The 24,205-nt window shown below is 38.3% G+C and overlaps 1 protein-coding gene across 5 annotated transcripts in view; it reads right to left on the bottom strand.

Annotated features, from left to right (window-relative positions):
- The window catches only part of MSH3 (mutS homolog 3), a 192,717-nt gene that overhangs the window by 162,878 nt on the left and 5,634 nt on the right, over positions 1 to 24,205 (bottom strand). For all 5 annotated transcript variants that reach the window (XM_068535584.1, XM_068535586.1, XM_068535585.1 and 2 more), the window contains exons 3-7: positions 18,642 to 18,862; positions 14,436 to 14,642; positions 12,683 to 12,799; positions 12,166 to 12,283; positions 11,709 to 11,854 (exon numbers count right to left, since the gene is read on the bottom strand). In XM_068535584.1, the coding sequence (XP_068391685.1) occupies positions 11,709 to 11,854; positions 12,166 to 12,283; positions 12,683 to 12,799; positions 14,436 to 14,642; positions 18,642 to 18,862 (809 nt within the window). The remainder of the gene's footprint in view (positions 1 to 11,708; positions 11,855 to 12,165; positions 12,284 to 12,682; positions 12,800 to 14,435; positions 14,643 to 18,641; positions 18,863 to 24,205) is intronic.

Raw genomic sequence — 24,205 nt, 5'->3', positions numbered from 1 at the left:
TTTGAAAACCTGTCTGCTTTCCAAGACTCTTAAACAAGAAGTCAGACTCACCAATCTAAACTATGCTAGATGGGATTTTAGAGAGACACCCTGAGTCCAACTAAGTCCTGGATCTAACACACCGTACTGAGTGACTGTGACAAGTCACCAAACCCTCCTGGGCCTCAGGGTCCTCCTCTGTAACTGGGGATAAACCAGCCTACTTCCCTCATAGAGTTATAGTAAGGGTCAAATCAGAAAACAAATGAACACCTTCTAAGCTATAAAGTACTGTACAAATAGTGGCTGCCATTACTGAGAGTAAGAAGTGATATGTTTCTAGAAACCTGGCCACCAGAGTAGGAGTAAGGTACTATTTCATTACATAAAATTAATAAATAAAAAATATAGGGGGGATGGGAATGTCTGTCCAGAAGGCGAGGTCTGGGTGGCTCACCACAGCATCCACTACACAGCTCTTCTTTCTGGCATGTTAATTTGTTTATTGGAGTCACATTCTTTTTTCTTTTTTTAATTAAAAAGATATTCTTTTGGCTGCATTTGGGTCTCCGTTGCTGCGCACGGGCTTTCTCTAGTTGCAAAAGCCTTCTTGGAATCTGACATGTTATCACTTTGGGACCACTGGCCAGCTGCTCCTGACTTGGCCACATGAAGGCTCAGACTGTCCCAGTATCTGAACTGAAGAGAACTAACACTATTAGCATATCTCTCACTACCATGAATGCAAGGTATTTCAATGAAGAGTATCAGGAGGACATCTACAAATCCAAGACTGGCATGTGCAAGTTCTGAGGAATGGTGGAATAACCCAATGTATCTGGGTGACCTTTGGAGACAGCTGAGACAGAGCTACAACAGGGCAGTGGCTGACACCCAACTCATAGCCCATCTTCTCCAGCCGTGTGACTGACAGGGTTCTGGTGCTCTGGCAGGCTGTCAGGCCTGAGCCTCTGAGGTGGGAGAGCCGAATTCAGGACATTGGTCCACCACAGACCTTCCAGCACCACATAATATCAATCAATGAGAGCTGTCCCAGAGATCGCCATCTCAACGCTAAGACCCAGCTCCATTCAACGACCAGCAAGCTCCAATGCTGGGCACCCCATGCCAAACAACTAGCAAGACAAGAACACAACCCCACCCATTAGCAGAAAGGCTGCCTAAACTCATACTAAGTTCACAGACACCCCAAAACACACCACCGGATGCGGTTCTGCCCACCAGAACACAGGCACCAGTCCCCTCCACCAGGAGGCCTACACAATCCACTCAACCAACCTTACCCACTAGGGGCAGACACTAAAAACAACGGGAACTACGAACCTGCAGCCTGGGAAAAGGACACCCCAAACACAGTAAGTTAAACAAAATGAGAAGACAGAGAAATACACAGCAGATGAAGGAGCAAGGTAAAAACCCACCAGACCAAACTAATGAAGAGGAAATACGGAGTCTACCTGAAAAAGAATTCAGAGAAATAATAGTAAGTATGATCCACAATCTTGGAAATAGAATGAGGAAAATAAAAGAAACGTTTAACAAGGAACTAGAAGAACTAAAGAGCAAACAAACAATGATGAACAACACAATAAATGAAATATAAAATTCTCTAGAAGGATTCAATAGCAGAATAACTCAGGCAGAAGAACAGATAAGTGACCTGGAAGACAAAATAGTGGAAATAACTATGGCAGAGCAGGATAAAGAAAAAAAGAATGAAAAGAACTGACGACAGTCTCAGAGACCTCTGGGACAACATTAAATGCACCAAAATTTGAATTATAGGGGTCCCACAGAAGAAGAGAAAAAGAAAGGGACTAAGAAAATATTTGAAGAGATTATAGTTGAAAATTTCCTTAATATGGGAAAGGAAATAGTCAATCAAGTCCAGGAAGCGCAGAGAGTCCCATACAGGAGAAATCCAAAGAGAAACACTCCAAGACACATATTAATCAAACTATCAAAAATTAAATACAAAGAAAAAATATTAAAAGCAGCAAGGGAAAAGCAACAAATAACATACAAAGGAATCCCCATAAGGTTAACAGTTGATCTTTCAGCAGAAACTCAGTAAGCCGGAAGGGAGTGTCAGGAGAAGTTTAAACTGATGAAAAGGAAAAAGATTACTCTACCCAGCAAGGATCTCATTCAGATTTGATGGAGAAATTAAAACCTTTACAGACAAGCAAAAGCTAAGAAAATTCAGCACTACCAAACCTGCTTTACAACAAATGCTAAAGGAACTTCTCTAGTCAGGAAACACAAGAGATGGAAAAGACCTACAATAACAAACCCAAAACAATTAAGAAAATGGTAGGTGGAGGGGCCAAGATGGTGGAAGAGTAAGACGCGGAGATCACCTTCCTTCCCACAGATACATTAGAAATACATCTAGGGCTTCCCTGGTGGCGCAGTCATTGAGAATCTGCTTGCCAATGCAGGAGACATGGGTTTGAGCCCTGGTCTGGGAAGATCCCACATGCCATGGAGCAACTAGGCCCGTGAGCCACAACTACTGAGCCTGCGCGTCTGGAGCCTGTGCTCCGCAACAAGAGAGGCCGCAATAGTGAGAGGCCCGTGCACTGTGATGAAGAGTAGCCCCCGCTCGCCGCAACTGGAGAAAGCCCTCGCACAGAAACGAAGACCCAACACAGTCAAAAATAAATAAATAAATTTAAAAAAAAATTTAAAAAAATTAAAAAAAAAAGAAATACATCTACACGTGGAACTGCTCCTACAGAACACCCACTGAACGCTGGCAGAAGACGTCAGACCTCCCAAAAGACGCCCTCAGGCGACCTACACGCAGAGGCGGGTCCAAATCTAAAGCTGAACCCCGGGAGCTGTGCGAACAAAGAAGAGAAAGGGAAATCTCTCCCAGCAGCCTCAGAAGCAGCAGATTAAAACTCCACAAACAACTTGATGTGCCTGCATCTGTTGAATACCTGAATAGACAATGAATCATCCCAAATTCAGGAGGTGGACTTTGGGAGCAGGATATATTCATTTTTCCCCTTTTCCTTTTTTTGTGAGTGTATATGTGTATGCTTCTGGGTGAGATTTTGTCTGTATAGCTTTGCTTTATAATAGCTTTATTTTGTTTTATTTTATTTTATCCTCTTTCTTTCTTTCTTTCTTTCTTTCTACATTTTCTCCCTTTTACTCTGAGCTGTGTGGATGAAAGGCTCTTGGCGCTCCAGCCAGGCATCAGGGCTGTGCCTCTGAGGTGGGAGAGCCAATTTCAGGACACTGGTCCACAAGAGACCTCCCAGCTCCATGTAATACCAAACGGCAAAAATTTCTCTGAGATCTCCATCTCAACATCAAGACCCAGCTTCACTCAACGACCAGCAAGCTACAGTGCTGGACACCCTATGCCAAACAACTAGCAAGACAGGAACACAGCCCCATCCATTAGCAGAGAGGCTGCCTAAAATCATAATAAGGCCACAGACACCCCAAAACACACCACCAGACGAGGACGTGCCCACCAGAAAGACAAGATCCAGCCTCATCCAACAAAACACAGGCACTAGTCCCCTCCACCAGGAAGCCTACACAACCCACTGAACCAACCTTAGCCACTGGGGACAGATACCAAAAACAACGGGAACTACGAACATGCAGCCTGTGAAAAGGAGACCCCAAACACAGTAAGATAAGCAAAATGAGAAGACAGAAAAACACACAGCAGATGAAAGAGCAGGGTCAAAACACACCAGACCTAACAAATGAAGAGGAAATAGGTAGTCTACCTGAAAAAGAATTCAGAGTAATGACAATAAAGATGATCCAAAATCTTGGAAATAGAATAGACAAAATGCAAGAAACATTTAACAAGGACGTAGAAGAACTAAAGAGGAACCAAGCAACGATGAAAAACACAATAAATGAAATTAAAAATACTCTAGACGGGATCAATAGCAGAATAACTGCAGCAGAAGAAGGGACAAGTGACCTGGAAGATAAAATGGTGGAAATAACTACTGCAGAGCAGAATAAAGAATAAAGAATAAAGAATGAAAAGAACTGAGGACAGTCTCAGAGACCTCTGGGACAACATTAAATGCACCAACATTCGAATTATAGGGGTCCCAGAAGAAGAAGAGAAAAAGAAAGGGACTGAGAAAATATTTGAAGAGATTAGAGTTGAAAACTTCCCTAATATGGGAAAGGAAATAGTTAATCAAGTCCTGGAAGCACAGAGAGTCCCATACAGGATAAATCCAAGGAGAAACACGCCAAGACACATATTAATCAAACTATCAAAAATTAAATATAAAAAAAACATATTAAAAGCAGCAAGGGAAAAACAACAAATAACATAAAAGGGAATCCCCATAAGGTTAACAGCTAATCTTTCAGCAGAAACTCTGCAAGCCAGAAGGGAGTGGCAGGATATACTTAAAGAGATGAAGGAGAAAAACCTACAACCAAGATTACTCTACCCAGCAAGTATCTCATTCAGGTTTGATGGAGAAATTAAAACCTTTACAGACAAGCAAAAGCTGAGAGAGTTCAGCACCACCAAACCAGCTTTACAACAAATGCTAAAGGAACTTCTCTAGGCAAGAAACACAAGAGAAGGAAAACACCTACAATAAGAAAACCAAAATATTTAAGAAAATGGGAATAGGAACATACATATCGATAGTTAACCTAAATGTAAATGGATTAAATGCTCCCACCAAAAGACGCAGACCGGCTGAATGGATACAAAAACAAGACCCATATATATGCTATCTACAAGAGACCCACTTCAGACCTAGGGACACATACAGACTGAAAGTGAGGGGATGGAAAAAGATATTCCATGCAAATGGAAATCAAAAGAAAGCTGGAGTAGCAATTCTCATATCAGACAAAATAGACTTTAAAATAAAGACTATTACAAGAGACAAAGAAGGACACTATATAATGATCAAGGGATCGATCCAAGAGGAAGGTATAACAATTGTAAATATTTATGCACCCAACATAGGAGCACCTCAATACATAAGGCAAATGCTAACAGCCATAAAAGGGGAAATCGACAGCAACACAATCATAGTAGGGGACTTTAACACCCCACTTTCACCAATGGACAGATCATCCAAAATGAAAATAAATAAGGAAACACAAACTTATTGTTAGTGCTAAGAGGGAAGTTTATAGCAATACAATCCTACCTCAAGAAACAAGAAAAATCTCAAATAAAAAACCTAACCTTACACATAAAGCAATTAGAGAAAGAAGAACAAAAAAACCCCAAAGTTAGCAGAAGGAGAGAAATCATAAAGATCAGATCAGAAATAAATGAAAAAGAAATGAAGGAAATGATAGCAAAGATCAATAAAACTAAAACCTGTTTTTTTGAGAAGAGAACAAAATTGATAAACCATTAGCCAGACTCATCAAGAAAAAAAGGGAGAAGACTCAAATCAACAGAATTAGAAATGAAAAAGAAGTAACAACTGACAGTGCAGAAATACAAAGGATCATGAGAGATTACTACAAGCAACTATATGGCAATAAAATAGCCAACCTGGAAGAAATGGACAAATTCTTAGAAAAGCAAAACCTTCCGACACTGAACCAGGAAGAAATAGAAAATATAAACAGACCAATCACAAGCACTGAAATTGAAACTGTGATTAAAAATCTTCCAACAAACAAAAGCCCAGGACCAGAAGGCTTCACTGGCAAATTCTATCAAACATTTAGAGAAGAGCTAACACCTATCATTCTGAAACTCTTCCAAAATAAAGCAGAGGGAGGAAGACTCCCAAACTCATTTTACAAGGCCACCATCACCCTGATACCAAAGCCAGACAAAGATGTCACAAAAAAAGAAAACTACAGGCCATCTATCACTGATTAAGATAGACGCAAAAATCCTCAACAAAATACTAGCAAACAGAATCCAACAGCACATTAAAAGGATCATACACCCGGATCAAGTGGGGTTTATCCCAGGAATGCAAGGATTCTTCAGTATACACAAATCAATCAATGTGATAAACCATATTATCAAATTGAAGGAGAAAAACCATATGATTATCTCAACAGATGCAGAAAAAGCTTTCGACAAAATTCAGCACCCACATATGATAAAAACCCTCCAGAAAGTAGGCATAGAGGGAACTTACCCCAACATAATAAAGGCCATATATGACAAACGCACAGCCAACATCGTTCTCAATGGTGAAAAACTGAAACTATTTCCTCTAAGATCAGGAACAAGACAAGGTTGCCCACTCTCACCACTGTTATTCAACACAGTTTTGGAAGTTTTAGCCACAGCAACCGGAGACGAAAAACAAAAAAAGGAATCCAATTGGAAAAGAAGTAAAACTGTCACTGTTTTCAGATGACATGATACTATACATAGAGAATCCTAAAGATGCTACCAGAAAACTACTAGAGCTAATCAATGAATCTGGTAAAGTAGCAGGATACAAAATAATGCACAGAAATCTCTGGCATTCTTAGACACTAATGATGAAAAATCTGAAAGAGAAATTAAGGAAAGACTCCCATTTACTACTGCAACAACAACAACAAAAAATACCTAGGAATAAACCTATCTAAGGAGACAAAAAACCTGTATGCAGAAAACTATAAGACACTGATGAAAGATATTAAAGACAATACAAACAGATGGAGATATATACCATGTTCTTGGATTGGAACAATCAACATTGTGAAAATGACTATACTACCCAAAGCAATCTACAGATTCAGTGCAATCCCTAACAAACTACCAAGGGCATTTTCCACAGAACTAGAACAAAAATGACCCCAAATAGCCAAAGCAATCTTGAGTAAGGAAAATGGAGCTGGAGGAATCAGGCTCCTTGGCTTCAGACTACACTACAAAGCTACAAGACAGTATGGTACTGGCACAAAAACAGAAATATAGATCAATGGAACAAGACAGAAAGCCCAAAGATAAACCCACACACATATGGTCACCTTATTTTTGATAAAGCAGGCAAGAATATACAATGGAGAAAAGACAGCCTCTTCAATAAGTGGTGTTGGAAAAACTGGACAGCTACATGTAAAAGAATGAAATTAGAACACTCCCTAACACCATACACAAAAATAAACTCAAAATGGATTAAAGACCTAAATGTAAGGCCAGACACTATCAAACTCTTAGAGGAAAACATAAGCAGAACACTCTATGACATAAATCACAGCAAGATCCTTCTTGACCCACCTCCTAGAGTAATGGAAATAAAACCAAAAATAAACAAATGGAACTTAATGAAACTTAAAAGCTTTTGCACAGCAAAAGAAATCATAAACAAAACGAAAAGACAACTCTCAGAATCGGAGAAAATATTTGCAAATGAAGCAACTGACAAAAGCTTAATCTCCAAAATATACAAGCAGCTCATGCAGCTCAATAACAAAAAAGCAAACAACCCAATCCAAAAATGGGCAGAAGACCTAAATAGACATTTCTCCAAAGGTATACAGATTGCCAACAAACACATGAAAGGATGCTCAACATCATTAATCATTAGAGAAATGCAAAACAAAACTACAATGAGGTACACCTCACACTGGTCAGAAGGGCCTTCATCAAAAAATCTAGAAACAATAAATGCTGGAGAGGGTGTGGAGAAAAGGGAACCCTCTTGCACTGTTGGTGGGAATGGAAATTGATACAGCCACTATGGAGAACAGTATGGAGGTTCCTTAAAAAGCTAAAAATAGAACTACCATACGACCCAGCAATATCACTACTGGGCATATACCCTGAGAAAACCATAATTCAAAAAGTCATGTACCACAATGTTCATTGCAGCACTATTTACAATAGCCAGGACATGGAAGCAACCTAAGTGTCCATCATCGGATGAATGGATAAAGAAGATGTGGCACATATATACAATGGAATATTACTCAGCCATAAAAAGAAACAAAATTGAGTTATTTGTAGTGAGGTGGATGGACCTAGAGTCTGTCATACAGAGTAAAGTAAGCCAGAAAAAGAAAAATAAACACTGTATGCTAACACATATATATGGAATCTAAAAAAAAAAAAAGATTTTGAAGAACCTAGGGGCAGGACTCGAATAAAGACGTAGACGTGGAGAGTGTACTTGAGGACATGGGGAGAGGGAGGGGTGGGCTGGGACAAGGTGAGAGAGTGGCATGGACATATATACACTATCAAATGTAAAATAGCTAGTGGATAGCAGCCACATAGCACAGGGAGATCAGCTCGGTGTTTTGTGTTCACCTAGAGAGGTGGGAAAGGGAGGGTGGGAGGGAGACACAAGAGGAAGGGGACATGGGGATATGTGTATACATATGGCTGATTCACTTTGTTATACAGCAGAAGCTAATGCACCATTGTAGAGCAATTATACTCCAATAAAGATGTTGAAGAAAAAGAAAGTATAATTTTTGCAAAAAAAATCAAATATAACAAACTCTGAATAAACACTATGTACATAGTCTATCCAGGGAAATAACTATGATAACTAAAAGTCACCTCCATCACCCCAAGCCAATAATAGCCAAGGTAACCTGGAAAAGATCATAGTTTGGAAGAGAAGAAAAAGATTAAGTAATTTACTCAAGGTCGAGGGGCGATAAAGTGGTGGAGGCAAGATTCACGTAGTCTGACTCCACAAGCCACACTCTTACTCACTACTGACAATTACGAAAGGCATGGGGCCAGTTACAGACTGCATGAGCTAACAGGAGGAAAAACAACCAGCCCCTACACTCATGCACAGCTGGTGGAAAGTCACCTGACACAGCCTCTCCAGAAAACTGCCTGGCATTTTCTAGGAAAGCTGAAAACATCCACATCCTGTAACTCAGCAATTCCTCCCCTACCTATATACTCTTGAGAAACTCAGGCACATGTATAAGGCATGTGCAAAAAGGTTGATAGTGTATCCTTTGTACAAGCCAAAACTGGAAAGAATCCACAAGAATGAAAAAAACTGTAAAATGAAATACAATGTAGCAATAACAAAAAAACTACTAAGGTAACACATGTAATATCTGATAAATCCCATGTACAAAATGGTAAACAAAGAAGCAAGACCCAAAAGGATACATACAATATATTTACATTTATATACTTTTTAAGGTAGTACAACTGTTATCTAAAAGCAAGGGAATTATTACCTTAAAGTCTGGATTATGGTTACCTCCAGAGGGAAGGGGCCCTTCTGTGAGCAGTGCTGTATTTCCTAACCTGGGTGGTTGTCTCATATTACACTGTAAATTTCTGTTTTATGCATTTTTTCCTCGACTATTTTATAATTTTTTTTAAAAATCACTCAGTTTTGGCTCAAGGAAGTTCCTTAATTCTAGCCCAGAGGCCTTCTCTAGTGGCCAGATAGTTGGACTGTAAGTACATTAGCATACATATATAAGTTTATCTCCCAATCTACAACCAAATTTTTACAAAAGCTATTAACAGAAGTTCAAGTAATAAATTTATCAGCCAGATAAATTCCCCTCTGCTTTTTTAAATCAGAGAAATGGTCTATATCGTAAAACCTGCAACATCTACTACTCTGTGTGATATGTAACATTGATAAACCCATAGTCAGTCTGTATAAAGCTGTGCATTGCCCAGCCTGAAGGTAGCGGGCCTGATGGCAGTGGCACTACAACACAAAAGCCTTTGATTTCAGACTAACTACCAGTATCCAAAGGATGACTCCTAGGTAGTGACTGGGGAACATGTGACACTCATCACAACAGGGAAAAACCCAGCAAGAATAGGGTAAAGGAAGATGAGATCCATTCCAGCCACACTGAATTTGAGTGCATTGTCCAATGAAGAGTTGGAAGCAAGAGCCTGGAGCTCAGAAGAGAGGTGCAGCCTGGACCAGACCTCTGGATGTCATCAGCCCAAAAGTGGCTGGTGAGGTAAAGAATGGGTCCCAAGAAAATGCCTGAGATGCAAACTATCATTTCTCATTTTTTTTTTTGCATGCCAGTTCATACACTACGGTTAACTTTGGCAGTAGGCCAGAGCATATTTATAACTGCACAAAGTAGGAGTTGTATACTATCAGCTCTACTCCTTAGATTGAGTTCCAGGTAAATATAAAATAGCACATTACATCTGATAAAGCTTAAAAGCAAGTAACCTTACTATTTGTAGGTAGGTTCAACTGCCTGCAGCTAGATAAAAAGTGCTTCTCAAGGGTAAAAAAATCATTTAGAGCCATCCAACAGTAATGCAAACTCCCGGAGAGAAAGGCTTACTGATTAAGCAAATGTCAAGTTAGCACAAAGTTATGCAGTCAGAATGAGGTATTAAAAGGTACTTTGGAGACATTTGGGTTTTAAGAATTTTTGTTGATATTGCAGCTGGTTGCAGAAGTTTTTAAAAAACAAAGAGAATGAGTTATTACTTAGGCAAAGGGTTCTACTTGTGCTTAACAGAACAAGGGAGTCTAATAGTTCCAAAGGGCCCTTAAACCTAAGATTTTAAGCAGAGTCCAAGTAAGTCTATAAATGGGCAAATCTGCTCACAAATTGCCAGAGGCAAGATCAATAAAACTATGATTCACAAATTATACTTACCTGGAAGACTGGTTATAAATATTCCTAATGCTTATTAAAAAGAGAGTTTTGGGGCTTCCCTGGTGGCGCAGTGGTTGAGAATCTGCCTGCTAATGCAGGGGACATGGGTTCGAGCCCTGGTCTGGGAAGATCCCACATGCTGCGGAGCAACTGGGCCCGTGAGCCACAACTACTGAGCCTGCACGTCTGGAGCCTGTGCTCCACAACAAGAGAGGCCGTGATAGTGAGAGGCCCGCGCACCGCAATGAAGAGTGGCCCCCGCTTGCCACAACTAGAGAAAGCCCTCGCACAGAAACGAAGACCCAACACAGCCAAAAAAAATAAATAAATAATAAAAGTAAGTAAATTAAAAAAAAAAAAGTTTTTTACTAGCCAGCTATCATGTCCCTTTAACTCTTGAACTTTCCTCTAAACTAGATATGACAATCCCATAATCGTTCGTGTTTAACTTCAAATCCCTAGAGGAAATTTGTAAAACCCTTTGGTATGCATGCATGTGTTGACTTTTATTCTGCTATCTGTACACTGTCCACATGCATGCCTGTCACTGGGTCTATCTTCAACCCTAAACTGCTAGAGCCCATGGACAGAAACTATCTGGATCCCTCCACAGCACAGAGTGCCAAGTAGCCACCTGAGAAAATTATAACTAGTAATTTAACATATAAAATTAGGAGGAAAATGTTTTTCTAGTACAATTACTTGAGGACACAACCCATCAGATAGCCTCATTATAAACCATACATGATTACTCATATTTAAAGATTCCTTGAACATCATTCGTTCTTTTTTTTTAAATTAATTTATTTATTTATTTATTTTTGGTTGCATTGGGTCTTCGTTGCTGCGCACAGGCTTTCTCTAGTTGCCGCGAGTGGGGGCTACTCTTCGTTGTGGTGCACAGGCTTCTCATTGCGGTGGCTTCTCTTGTTGTGGAGCATAGGCTTTAGGTGCACAGGCCCAGTAGTTGTGGCTCGCGGGCTCTAGAGTGCAGGCTCAGTAGTTGTGGCGCACGGGCTTAGCTGCTAAGCAGCATGGGGGATCTTCGCGGACCAGGGCCTGAACCTGTGTCCCCTGCACTGGCAGGCGGATTCTTAACCACTGAACCACCAGGGAAGTCCCTATCATTCATTCTTCACCTACAAAGTACTTACCACAAGTCCAATGAAAACGTTCCCTTTTTTTTTGTCTTTAACATTTTCCTTATTTTCACAGATACACAGAAGATAGCTGGTAGAAGTATCAGTCATTATCTCATCGACATTAACAGCATCATCCAGCTTGACTAAAGGATTTACATGTAATAATTATTAAAGAAAAACAAATGCTACATTCCCATTAGCTTTTCTCCCTTAAAATAATGGTTCATTTTCCTGGGCATTTTTGCTTTATGCAAAACTCTTCCATACAGCCTTTATTCTTCTGATTTATTCTGATCATAGTTACATGCCTTATCTTCCCTAAGATATAAGATTCATGAGAACAGACAACTATTATCCAATCAAAGGCAGAAGGCAAAGGTATCCAATCAAAGAAGAGTTTTAAAAAATGCTATTTAAAACAAAGCCCTTGTAACATTTAAGAAAAACAATTCCTATTCGAAAAGGATATCTTCTCCAATAAGTGTAGATTTTGTATAAAGAGCAGTTAATTTCCGGGAAAAGACTGAACTTTTGTTGTCCCCAATGGCTTTTAACGCAGCTGTTTCAGTTTGTTTCACAACTCCCACCTTCAACAAAAGTAAGAAATACTGCGTATCAAATATGATGGAAAATTTGTTAACAAAACATTAATTCTAGATTTTGAAAGGTTAATTCTGAAACATATAAAATAAACAAATTAGTCCACAATGTCCAGAGGTAGGGCTTAAGTAATAAGTACCACAAGGACCTTGCAAGTGTGGATAAATCACTAAGAAACACTCCATCACAGAGTTGAAAAACTTTTTACCCTAAATATCTAATATGTTAAAAACTCAAGGAGCTATACTGCCAATAATTATGACAAATTTTAATTTCTCCAAAATACCAAATTCCAAAACCAGTTATAGCCTACCCTCTTAGAAAACATTTCCCTCTCTGGAAGAGACTCCAATCCCCTTTTCCCACAAGTTGAAGCCAAAGCTGACCTTATATCCCTTGGCCACAAGGCGGCGTACGTGAACAAACAGCCGATGAGTAGGTATGCTTGCTGTCATAAAGTTGTGATCTAAATGGCAATAGATATTCAGCTCCCGGGCTGCAATCTAAAAAAATTTAAGAAGAAAATATCAATAAATTTCTACTTCTAGATTCCCTGTGCAGTGTTTGTTCACTTTGTTAAAAATCCATCAAGGTATACATTTAGGATTTGTGCACTTTTCTGTGCCGTATGTCAATAAAAAGTTTAAAAGACATTCGCTGTGTAGAAGCCTATGGTTTTATCTTTTTTTTAACAGTGTCCATGGCCTAACCTCAAAGCCAACATCTATATTTATAAACAACTCAGAAAAATTTGACAGGTTTTCTTTTATGTCCTTAGATCTATCAAAACCTTAAAAGTGCTGAGCTTTCCCTGCACAATACAGAGAGCATGAGACTGAAATAGAATAAGAATTTGCTACTTAGCACATGCAAATAACTGAAAATTAGGAGATACCACAGAGTATACGTAAATGATGAACCTCCTTGGACAGAGGGCATCTTTGAGGAAGTGAGAAGAGAACCCCCTGGTCTGGTTAGCTACTTAATGATGCATGAATGATAGGAATGCAGAATCAGGCAGCACCACTTGATTCCCTACGTTTTTCTACAAAGTCCCAGGGCCTAGATACTGCCCACTGGAGCCACGGGATTGGAGTCATTCCTACACTCTCACTCCCCTATATCACCCGTCTCTGAACTGTATTAGTTCATCACTGCAGGGCAAGAAGACATCAGTCTTTACTGTGGTCAAGGCTGAATTCAGCACTCAACCTAGAGAGAAGGGCAGAGAACAGCACTTCCTTTCACCCCTTCATCTACAGGAGGCCAACCACGTGGTTCCTGTCCTCAGGAAACAAGCGGATGCTGTTTCAAAGTCTAATTTCATGACACAGAAGAGGGCATCATGCCATCTGAACTGGAGAACACCACTTTCCTGCCACAGGACTTAGGACACCAGAAGAACAGAAGTTGGCCAGGTCTCCACTTCCCATCCATGAGGTGGCAGACGAGCCACCTCATCACTCTCTGAAGATGTACTATCCAACCAGGCCTAAAACTAAGGGATCATCACAATCATTCATGACTTCAACAGCACCATCAGCAATACCAAGCCTAAGCTTGCCCCTAAATGCTCAAATTTACTTTTAACCTTCTTAACTTAGGCCTACATCAAACACCCCAAATTAAATACAAACCCAACTTAGACTAAGACAGCAAGACAGCTGATATACAGAGACCTGTAAGACTTCACACACTTGTTGGTGGCTGGCAGAGTTAATGTGCTCTTCCACTGAGATTTAACTATGTTCCTGGCTATGAAAATTCATAAATTAAGGGTAAAAAGAGGAATTTCTGTACATCTCAATTTTTTTTTTTCTTGCTTGAGTCTTCATTAGGAATACTCACATGATTATGGTTCATTCACAATTGACTTTCGATGGAGGAAAGGTACTGGGCCAGCACCATGGAGAATAAGCACGAACATTCCAATAGGGACCCCTCACTTCCTTCCCCACAAATCTAGCATCCACCAAGTTTGTTTGTGTCTATTTTTAGTTTTTACTTTAAATGAAAGTATTTTTGAAGGTAATTGATCACATTAGCTTCTCCATAAGGTCAGAAAATGAAATAAAAACACTGGAAAATATTTAAGGCTGGACAAAAAAACAGGAAACAGTATCTGAGAAAACAACTTACCTCTGCATCTTCCCCAAAGAATCTATACTTATATCCACATTCCACACACAAAATTGCATCTTTCTGCTGCTGCTTCATTTCTAAGTATTGTAATTCTAAGGGGGTGTAGATGCTTTTGGTCCGTTTGTTAGATGGTTTAGAATCAGAAGTTTTCTGTAAGTTTTCATAATTGCTATGTGATGATCCAAAATGACTGAGTGTCTTGTCCTGGCAACCAAAAGATTTTTATAGTTTAAAAAGTATTAACTGTAACAATAGTTCCAGAACGTAAATTTGGCACAAAGCTAATTGGTGAATCCAAGTGAAAAGTTTACAAGAGTATATCATATATTAGGCAAATTTTCTTGCAGGTTTGGAATTTTTTCAAAGTAAATGACTTAAAAAAGTGAGCCAAACTAAACTACTGTATAATTATTTGAGGAAATTTTGAAAGCCTAAACTAGAAAAGCTTTCTATATTTCTTTTTAAATTGGATTTCATTAAACCAATTATAATTAACCATTTTCTTTTCTTTATTCCCAGATATGTAAGGCACAAAAACTCATCAGGCATCGATCTGTCTCTTTCAGCGGTAAGGCAAAACCACTTTCAACAAGCATGCCAGCAGCTAAAGCTGCACTTAATGTTTAAATTTCCAAGTACAGTCTAAAAGATAGTATATTCCATAATCTTTATTCCAAGAAAGAATCACAATTTGTTTGGTAAAGAGAGATGAGAAACAGCTTTTGGAAAGCATAAAGCACAGGTTACATTTTCAACATTAGTATTCCTGATATCCACCTGTCTGTATGAAAACCATAATTAAATCCAGTTCACAGCTTAAAGCAAATTCCTTGCTTCTGAGACTTATTAAGGTAAAATGAAACAAATCTGTACAATTGATGACATAAAAATTCATATTTTAAGGCAAGGCAAGAAAAATCTAAACATAAAATTTTTCTCTCCCCATTTTGGCCCCCTCCCTCCCCTTCAGTGTGCATTGTGCATCTATCTGCCTTATGCTTAGGTTTAGCAGAAATACCTGCTCAACCATTAAGATCAATTTTCCTCCTTCTGGTGCCAGCCTTATAACTCCTTGGAAGTTAACATTTCTTTCGCAGTCCTGTAAGGGGTCACGATGACCCCCCGCTCGCCTCGTACACACAGACATCTATGGTGAACTTTATATACAAAGCCAACATACCATTTCCCTTAAAGATAGCCATTGGTGCATAACATACCGGTCAGACGACCTGGGGAGATACTGGGCACCTAATGGAAGTTTCCTTAGCTTAAATACTTACTTATGACCTTATTAATGTTACTAGCTATATTACTTATATTCTGCCTATTTTATAAGATAATTGTTTCTTGCGTTACCAAATGTATGACTGAGCCTCCAATAAAATTAATAATGATTAGGCAACTTAAAACGACTGACAAAATATACAGTCCTATATGATCAGTGATTTTAATAGTGTAACTCTAGATATGGGAAGAAGCAACAAGAGGGAATCTTTTTCTAGACCGTAACAGACTATAAGACAGGTGGTTCAGAGGCTTTCGGCTACTGCTAACAGGGCCTAGTCCAGTAACAGCACAGTGAGTGGCCTATCAACAAAATCCTTGCCTGACCTGAAAATGAGTATTCCTAATGCCATAGGACAAATTGATCACAAAACGCCTCCCAAACCTTGGTTGAAATTAAGACCGAAAGGGAACCGATTATAAAATAAAGACTGTTTGCCCATCACGCAATTCTACAAGAATGAAGTCATTAGCTACTGTGGTCGCTGACCTATATTACACCCTGAAAGGAATTTAGGAAGAAGATCAGGATGAGGCACTTTGTGAAACTTGCCCTCAGATAGTTAGATATTTTCAGGAGAAATTTTTTATAAACCTGGATTCTTGCATCATCCCATACTTAGAAAAGCACTAAAATCATTAACTAAGATGTCTGTTCCTTGTGACTAGCAGCAACCTTCTACCGAGATGTGTGCTTGAGTGCATGTACCCCTTTGCCCAAATCACATATATGCTGGCCTCCCCCTTTACTTCTTTGGAACAGTTCTCAGAGCTCTCTGAGAGACTATCTCCCGGGTTATAATCCTCAGGTTGGCTCAAATAAAATTTTTCACTTCTTTCTTACATTGACTATTGATTAATTATTTGTCAACAGGATAAATCCAGCTTCTAATTAACTGTCACTGGGTCACTGCCAACATCTAAAAACTTACCAGCTACCCCTGAAATTAAAAATATGGCCTAAAAGACTAGTGACCAGCAGAGGCAGAGAAGAGAGAAAGAGAAATGTCTTATATGGCCCAGGGAGGGGACCACAGTCCAAGGAAAGCCCAGAAAGGCGTTCTTTACAGTTGCAGTTGCTAAAGATTTAAAAAATTCAGCTTAGCTGGAATAGCAGGTAGAGACACAGTTTATCTGAATAGCGTAGCCAAGCAAACCTCCAAAGATGAGCAATGAGATCTGGTAAGGTATGGACAGGCGTGGCAGGAGAAAAGTGGGCAATATACCAGGTTGGAGAATGCATTTGCTTTTAATTATGATGGATTTTCTACTTCATTTCCATGACTGTTATCTAAAATCCAGGAAAACCACATATTGCAAAACTTAATGAATACTTAAAAAAATATATTTCCTGGAAAAAGAAAGTTCTTACTTTATACCTTATTCATATATGGAATGAAAGTAGGAATCCAGCAAATAGTTTTAACCATATGGGATACGAATAAACAAGTCAATCTGAATACTTGAGTATTAAGCAACTTTTTTTCCCCACCATTTGGGTGAAAATATTTCTCAGATATACTCTTTTTCATATTCCCAGAGACAGCATTCTGAACTCAATTTAACTTTGGCTTGACAATTGAGGATGATCAGAATAATAAAATGGGAATTTCAAGACCTATTTCTAGGTGTCCCTTCTAACTGGTTACTTCTAATGTGCTGTGAATCAGAAATGCCAAGTTGGTCATTTTATGTATAAACCAAGAGTAAATCTCATGAGACCCTAGGATAAATTCTCCAATTAATAAAGTGAACATATATAGACAAACTTTTTGACCTCTATACTTTATGACCACTACACTCAGGTGAACTGCTTCTAAGTATTAAAAAAAGATTAAAAATAAAAACAAAGCAACTTTTTTTCTGATGATGTAAAATAAGTCAATGGATCCTATGGCCTGGCTGAAGGAGGAGTTCATGAATCTGGACTTTGTGGGAAGGAGTGTGAACTTCTGAAAATTAGATACAAAACTGTGTTGGTCTGAGTATTTTTCTGAGTAACGAATCCATAGTTTTCATTAGATTTAAATGACTCATAAGAAAAAAGTAAAGAACTAGTTCTCTAATTCCATGGTTTTTGATCATGGCTACACATTAAAATGAGAGCTTTTAAATGATATCCATGCCCAGTTTTCCATGAAAACTAACTAAACATGATTCTGAAGAAGGGTTCTTACTATTGGTATTTTTTTTTATTGACGTATAGTTGACATACAATATTATGTTAGTATCAGGTGTACAACATAGTGATCTGATAATCAAATACATTATGAAGTGATCATAAATCCAGTAACTAACTGTCACCATACAAAATTATGACAGTAAGGTGATTCTAATTTAAAGCTGGGCTGAGAACCACTAATTCTGAATTATAGATTTCAATGATGGATCAAGAGTTAAATTCCCTGACTTTGCAATGGTGAAAAATACTAATAATCACAAAACAGTGGAAGAAGTAAGGTAGCCATATACATTTGGTTAAACTCTGAATTTATTATATCAGCCAAGCTTTCAACTAAAAACCTCAAAACATCTCTATAAATTATTCACTGTGATTTTCCAGGCTAATCATGGAAACTATAGGGAGGACTATAAGAAACTGTGCTTGTATTATCAATAAAGAATACCCCCAAGTCAGTGGCTCCTAATCCAGGCTGTACATCAGAATCTGCTGGGAGGTTTTTTTGGTTTTGTGTTGTTTTAATAAAACCAATTCATCCTGCCTTAATACATAGTAAATCACAATCTCCAGGAATTTAAAAAAAAAAAAAAAAACTAAAAAGCAAAAGCTCCCTCAGCTAATTTGGATGATCAGCCAAGTTTGGGAACCAGTGCCCTGAGTGAATCCACAAACCTAATGGCACTTCAGAACCTACAGTTCTAAGTAACTGAATATTCATCTATATAAGAGTTACATACCTTTTGACTAGTTTGAGATTTGGAATCTTCAGAAGAAACTGCATTCTTTGCACGTAGAAGATTGATATCATCAAAATCAGTACATTTTGGCAGAACTGCAAATCTCTTCTGAAGAGACTCTGTCTGGACTCTATTTTGAGGAAGGGCAGAATCGCAGCAGAATTCTTTCAATTTTTCCAGAGACTTTAAAACGATCCTGGTCCTCAGATGTTTCTTTGGCTCTTAGCAAGTCAGAAGAAAATATAACAATAGTATTTTATCTCATTATGTCAAATTCATAATTAGCATAGGATTTTTAAAGAGGGAGCTTCTCACTAAAGCAATGAATCTAACTATAATGTGAGAAGGAAATAAAGAAACCTCGGGTTCAGGGTGAAGATGGCATATTGAAACATAGATCTAATTTCACTTGGTCCTGAAACCCCATTAAAAACTACAACAGAGCAGAGAGAAAAGAAGAGGTGACAACTGCAAGCAAAATATCTGAAGCTAGAAGGATAAATGGATAAGCAATAACCAATTTAGCATACCTGAAAGCTAAACCCTAAATCAGTAATATATAAAACCAGGAAACAATCCTACTTACAACACAAAATGCTTATTAAATGGCTCAAGAATCAGGGCACCAGTGGCTCTGGAAATGGAAAAAAGGGAGGTTCTAAAATAAACAGAACTGGTTCAAAACAATTTAATCCCTAGACCGCTACCCCACTCCAAACTCAAGGGTAACTGTCCTCCTTCTACCTCAGAAGAAGACTGGAGATTTCTCTGGAAAAGGCAAAACAGGCACAGGTGAGATGCAGTACTGTGCCTGAGCCATAAGAATGATGTGAATACAGTCTTACTGTATGCGGAGAAACCAGCCTCTTCTCACCAGCTCTCAGAACACAGGCAGCCAGAGCTCTCCCTCCAGGCAGGAGCTCACAAGGCTCTGGACTGGGGAAACTGACCAGCTCCATGGGAAAGACCTAAAGACACTGACACCAGGAATTCACCAAGGAAACCAGATCACCACCCCCAGGACATGTGCCTTCCTGCCTCCACAGCTTTGCTCATGCTATTCTTTCTCCCCAGAATGCCCTTGACCCCAATTTTCACACAGCAAATTGTACTCATTTCGTCAAGACCCATCTCAAAACTACTTTTTCATGGAATTCTGCTAATTCTCCCAGTTCAAAGTCATCTTTTCTTTCTCTATGTTCCTATAACAAGATCACATCTCTCTACAGCACTTATCACACTCTTCCAATTAGCAGTTATTAATAAGCAAGCAACCCATAAAATAAGGGAAACTATCATGTATTGGGTATCTACTATATGCCAGAATACATCTTTTCACCCTTTAGAGCAATACTATCAGGTAATTACTATTTAATATAAAGAAACTGGGACTGCATTTATTATCTCTTACTTCCCCATTAAAGCAAAAACACTCTGAGGGCAAGAGTTGGGTTCTGTTCATTTCTAAAAGTTTAAATATTTTCATATTAATATTCAAACCTCTTTTTAGATCTATACTTTATCCTGTCTCCTGTTAACCCTGTAGCTAGAAAAATGTATATTTGAAATCTCTTTTCAAATGTATATATTCATCTTATTTACTGTTATTCTCCCCTTTTCAGGATGTATACTTGAATCACTCTTCAAACATATACTGTAAGTTTTTATATTACATAAGGACTTCCCCCCTATCGATACAAAAAAACTTTCCCGGGATGGGGGTGGGGTGTAAGTCTTAGAATTGCACTCATGTGAAAAAAGAATATCTAAAACTGAAGTGTTAAAAACTAAGGTGAAGTAGCCACAGACTCTTCTAGCTAGTGAATGCTCTGCTCTTTTCTTCCCATTATTTATTTTTTTAAGTAAACAGTAAGGTTCATATTTCAAAGAATTCCATGTCTATGGCCTTATTTCCACAAACTTCAGGGTTTGCTCAGCTGGATGTGCAGCAAGGACTTAGCGTGCATGTGGGAAGAGCCCTTGATGGCTCACTTTCTTGCCCTCCTCCTTACCATCCTTCCCCACCCTACCCTACTCTCACCACTGCCAAGGAAGATTCCGCCATGAAGCTCCATCCTTGAGTTATGCTCAATACAGAGAGGTTTTTGTCGGTTCAGAAAGATCCTGGATTGAGACCATGCTTCTGTACAACCTCTCTGCTACCCTTCCACATCACTTAAAGTTTTTTCTCTCCTTTTTCTGTGTAGCCATCTTTCATCCTTAGGCTACAATGACTTTCTACGAGTGCACCACAGCTCAAGAGTTAGGAAAGAAGGTGTTCCACACTTGTTCATTTATATCAAGCCATTATGATTCCTGAACTATAAAATAAGAGAAAGAACTGGTACACAAGCAATTACCCAAAATTACAATTTTTTTCTTAATGCTCCTAGGACCATCATATCTTGAGCCATCTAAAAGAAAACCAGGGGGAAATATGAACATGTTACCTGCGGGAAGAATGAAGCTTACACAGGAAAACCAAAATCTTTCATTGCCTTCCTCACAGATACCTAAGAGAGATTCTAACACCTCATAAGGCCCTCAAGGAAAAAAACTAAATTGGAAGGCTTCTCAAGTGCAAAGCCCCCAAGAGCTACGAAACCCTCATGCCTAAGAAGGGACACAGATATAGGCACCAGTCCCTCCATTAGGCCTTGAGGAAGACTGTAACTACTGTGAAAAACCTGGCTCATGGAAAACTGAGTACGATGAAAATTAAAAGGGAAACCTCCTAAAATGGAGTTGGGAGGCCAGCAGGGAGAGCTCTCCTGGACATACCACCCAACATCAATACAGATCCCAACAGGAAGAGACTTACCTTGCATCTCCTACAGAAGTGACACTAGTTTACTACCACCAGCAGGAGGAAGATTTTCTCCTTGCCTGGCAACAGTTCAACCAATGAGACTGTCACAACTCAGTCAAAGAAAAGCCACTACTTTGAACTCCCAGTTTCCTCCAATGACCCTCCCAAATTCCTCTTCTCCTCTATAAAAGAGTTTCCTCTCCTTTGCCTTGCTGAACTTGCATGTGGTTTGCCATAGTTGCATGTCCTAAATTGCAGTTCTTAGCTGCTCCCAGATAAATCCATTTTGCTGGTAAAATAATTGGCTGTTCTCCTGTTTTAGTTTAACAGTACCCAAATAAACCTTAACCTCCATATTCTGCTCCTATACTTAAAAGCTCACTTATACTATTTCCTTTTCTGAAGATGCCATGAAATGAACTATCAAATTGCCACAATATGAGATTAAGACTTGCCAGCATTATCACTAAAGTCCCTGAGCCCTTAAGAGGATATACCCTAGAAACAAGGCCATTGGTTGCTGTCCCAACATGTTAAATAGACCAAAAACTTCTTGCTAAAAATATTTCACTGAATTAACACCTTCACTGTTTGAGCTTTAATTTTTTGTGTACCATAAAATGGAAATACATAATAGTTACTTTCTCTACTCAGGCTTCCTCCTCTAGGCCTAGGTTATGAAGGATCAAGGAGGTAGAAGAATTATCATATTTTAAATAAAGAATTTTAATCTAGAAGAAAGCACAGAGTAGATGCTGAGATATAAATATGTGCCACTATCAACAGATATTTTAAAATCTGTATAAGAATCTGTTTTACAGATAAAATAATTCATCTTAAAAAAAGGAAAAAAAGAAAAACCTTTGGAATATTACAAACATATTTTAAATCAGTTAAATTAAACACAATGTTCAGGCAAAACCAATCTATACTGAAGTCAGGATAGTGGTTATCCTTGGTGGGGGGAAGGGGTTGTCAGCGGGAGGGAGCACAGAGAGGTTTCTGGGGGTCCTAGTAATATAGTTTCTTGATCTAAGTCACGGTTATATAGGTGACTTCAGTTTGTGAAATTTATCAAGCTTATGATTCTCTACATGTGTTAAACATCTATAATGAATTAAAAACAACAACAAATCCATGTTCATAGATCTCAGGGTCTCAAGAATTCTCTGTTTGGGAAGATAACTTACAGCCAATGTTTTTGAGGGTTTAAGCTCAAAAGAAGATATTTAAGCTTAGGCAGATAAAAATAATACGCAAGTCAAGGAGGAGAGTCTTAAAAAGAAAAATAAATAGACTTAAGAGGCAGTTTCAAATCTTGTCTAACAACAGAAACCCAGGTAAAGGGCAGAACTTCCTCTTCTTTTAAAAGACTTATTTTTTAATCTTAGTGCCCTTGTTTTTAAATATTCATTCCAAATTGGGGCATGTTGTTTTAAACGTCAAAAGGTGATTCTTTTTTTAAGAGCATAAAATGAAAATGGAAAGTTTGTTGGATAAAATTTCTTACCCTGTATAATAGGCAGTCATTACAGAATGCAAAAATGGGAATTTGGGGAATGGCATATTTGATTCCATGAACAAATTTGACTTTTTCACTAAAACTAAGTAGCTTTATACTCAGCCATAAAAAAAAAAAAAAATGAAATAATGCCATTAGCAGCAACATGGATGGACCTAGAGATTATCATACTAAGTGAAGTTAGACAAAGACAAATATCATATGATATCACTTATATGTGGAATCTAAAATGTGATACAAATGAACTTATTTACAAAAACAGAAACAGACTCACAGAGTTAGAAAACAAACTTATCGTTACCAAAGGGCAAAGGCCAGGGTGGGGGGTGGTGGCACGGTGTGGATAAATTAGGAGTTTGGGATTAGCAGATATAAACTACTATATATAAAACAGATAAACAATGAGGACCTACTGTATAGCAAGGGACCTATACTCAATATTTTGTAATAACCTATAAGGGAAAAAAATCTGAAAAAAAAAAAAAAATGTATGACTGAATCACTTTGCTGTACACCGGAATCTAACACAACATTGTAAATCAACTATACTTCAATTAAAACAAAATTCTAAATAACTAAGTAGCTTTGATGTTAGGATATTAATTGCAGTGTGTAATAATTATAAATATTAATCGATGCCTTTTATAAAATGGTCTAGGGTAAACTAGAAACTATATGAATTTAAGGCAAATTTCAATTTGAACTTTCTGGATATGGTTTAAAGGTATAATATCTGATACATTTCCCGGGTCTTTTTAAAAAATTGTATCTTATTTTTATATACTCTGGCTATATTTTATAATATCTTTAATTGATTTTGGAAAGTCCACATTTATATAGTATTAAGATAATGGATATTTGTATTTATCAAAATGCATTTGAGACAGAGTTCTACACTATGTTTATCTGTAATTAAAATAAGAATAATAACAAAAAGTGAAGTCTGAATCTGGGGAGATTTTATTTACCAAAGGTAGCCAGACATATATATATTCCATCCCATATGTTTTTCCTATGTGATGCTGACGCTCCTGCACTGAAAGGTGGGATCCATGTTCCTTCCCCTTGAACCCACGCAGGCCTTTGTAACTAATTCAACCAACAGAGTATGGCAGAAGTGACACTATATAACTTCCAAAGCTAGACTGTGAAAGACAATACAGCTTCTGTCTGGCTCTCTCTCAGGATACTCATTCTTGGAAACCAGCCACCATGCTATGAGGAAGCTCAAAT

The sequence above is a fragment of the Eschrichtius robustus genome, chromosome 2, assembly GCF_028021215.1.
Source record: "Eschrichtius robustus isolate mEscRob2 chromosome 2, mEscRob2.pri, whole genome shotgun sequence".
Classification (NCBI taxonomy): domain Eukaryota; kingdom Metazoa; phylum Chordata; class Mammalia; order Artiodactyla; family Eschrichtiidae; genus Eschrichtius; species Eschrichtius robustus.
The sequence above is the reverse complement of the archived record's forward strand: the minus strand, read 5'-3'. Positions and strand labels throughout refer to the sequence as shown.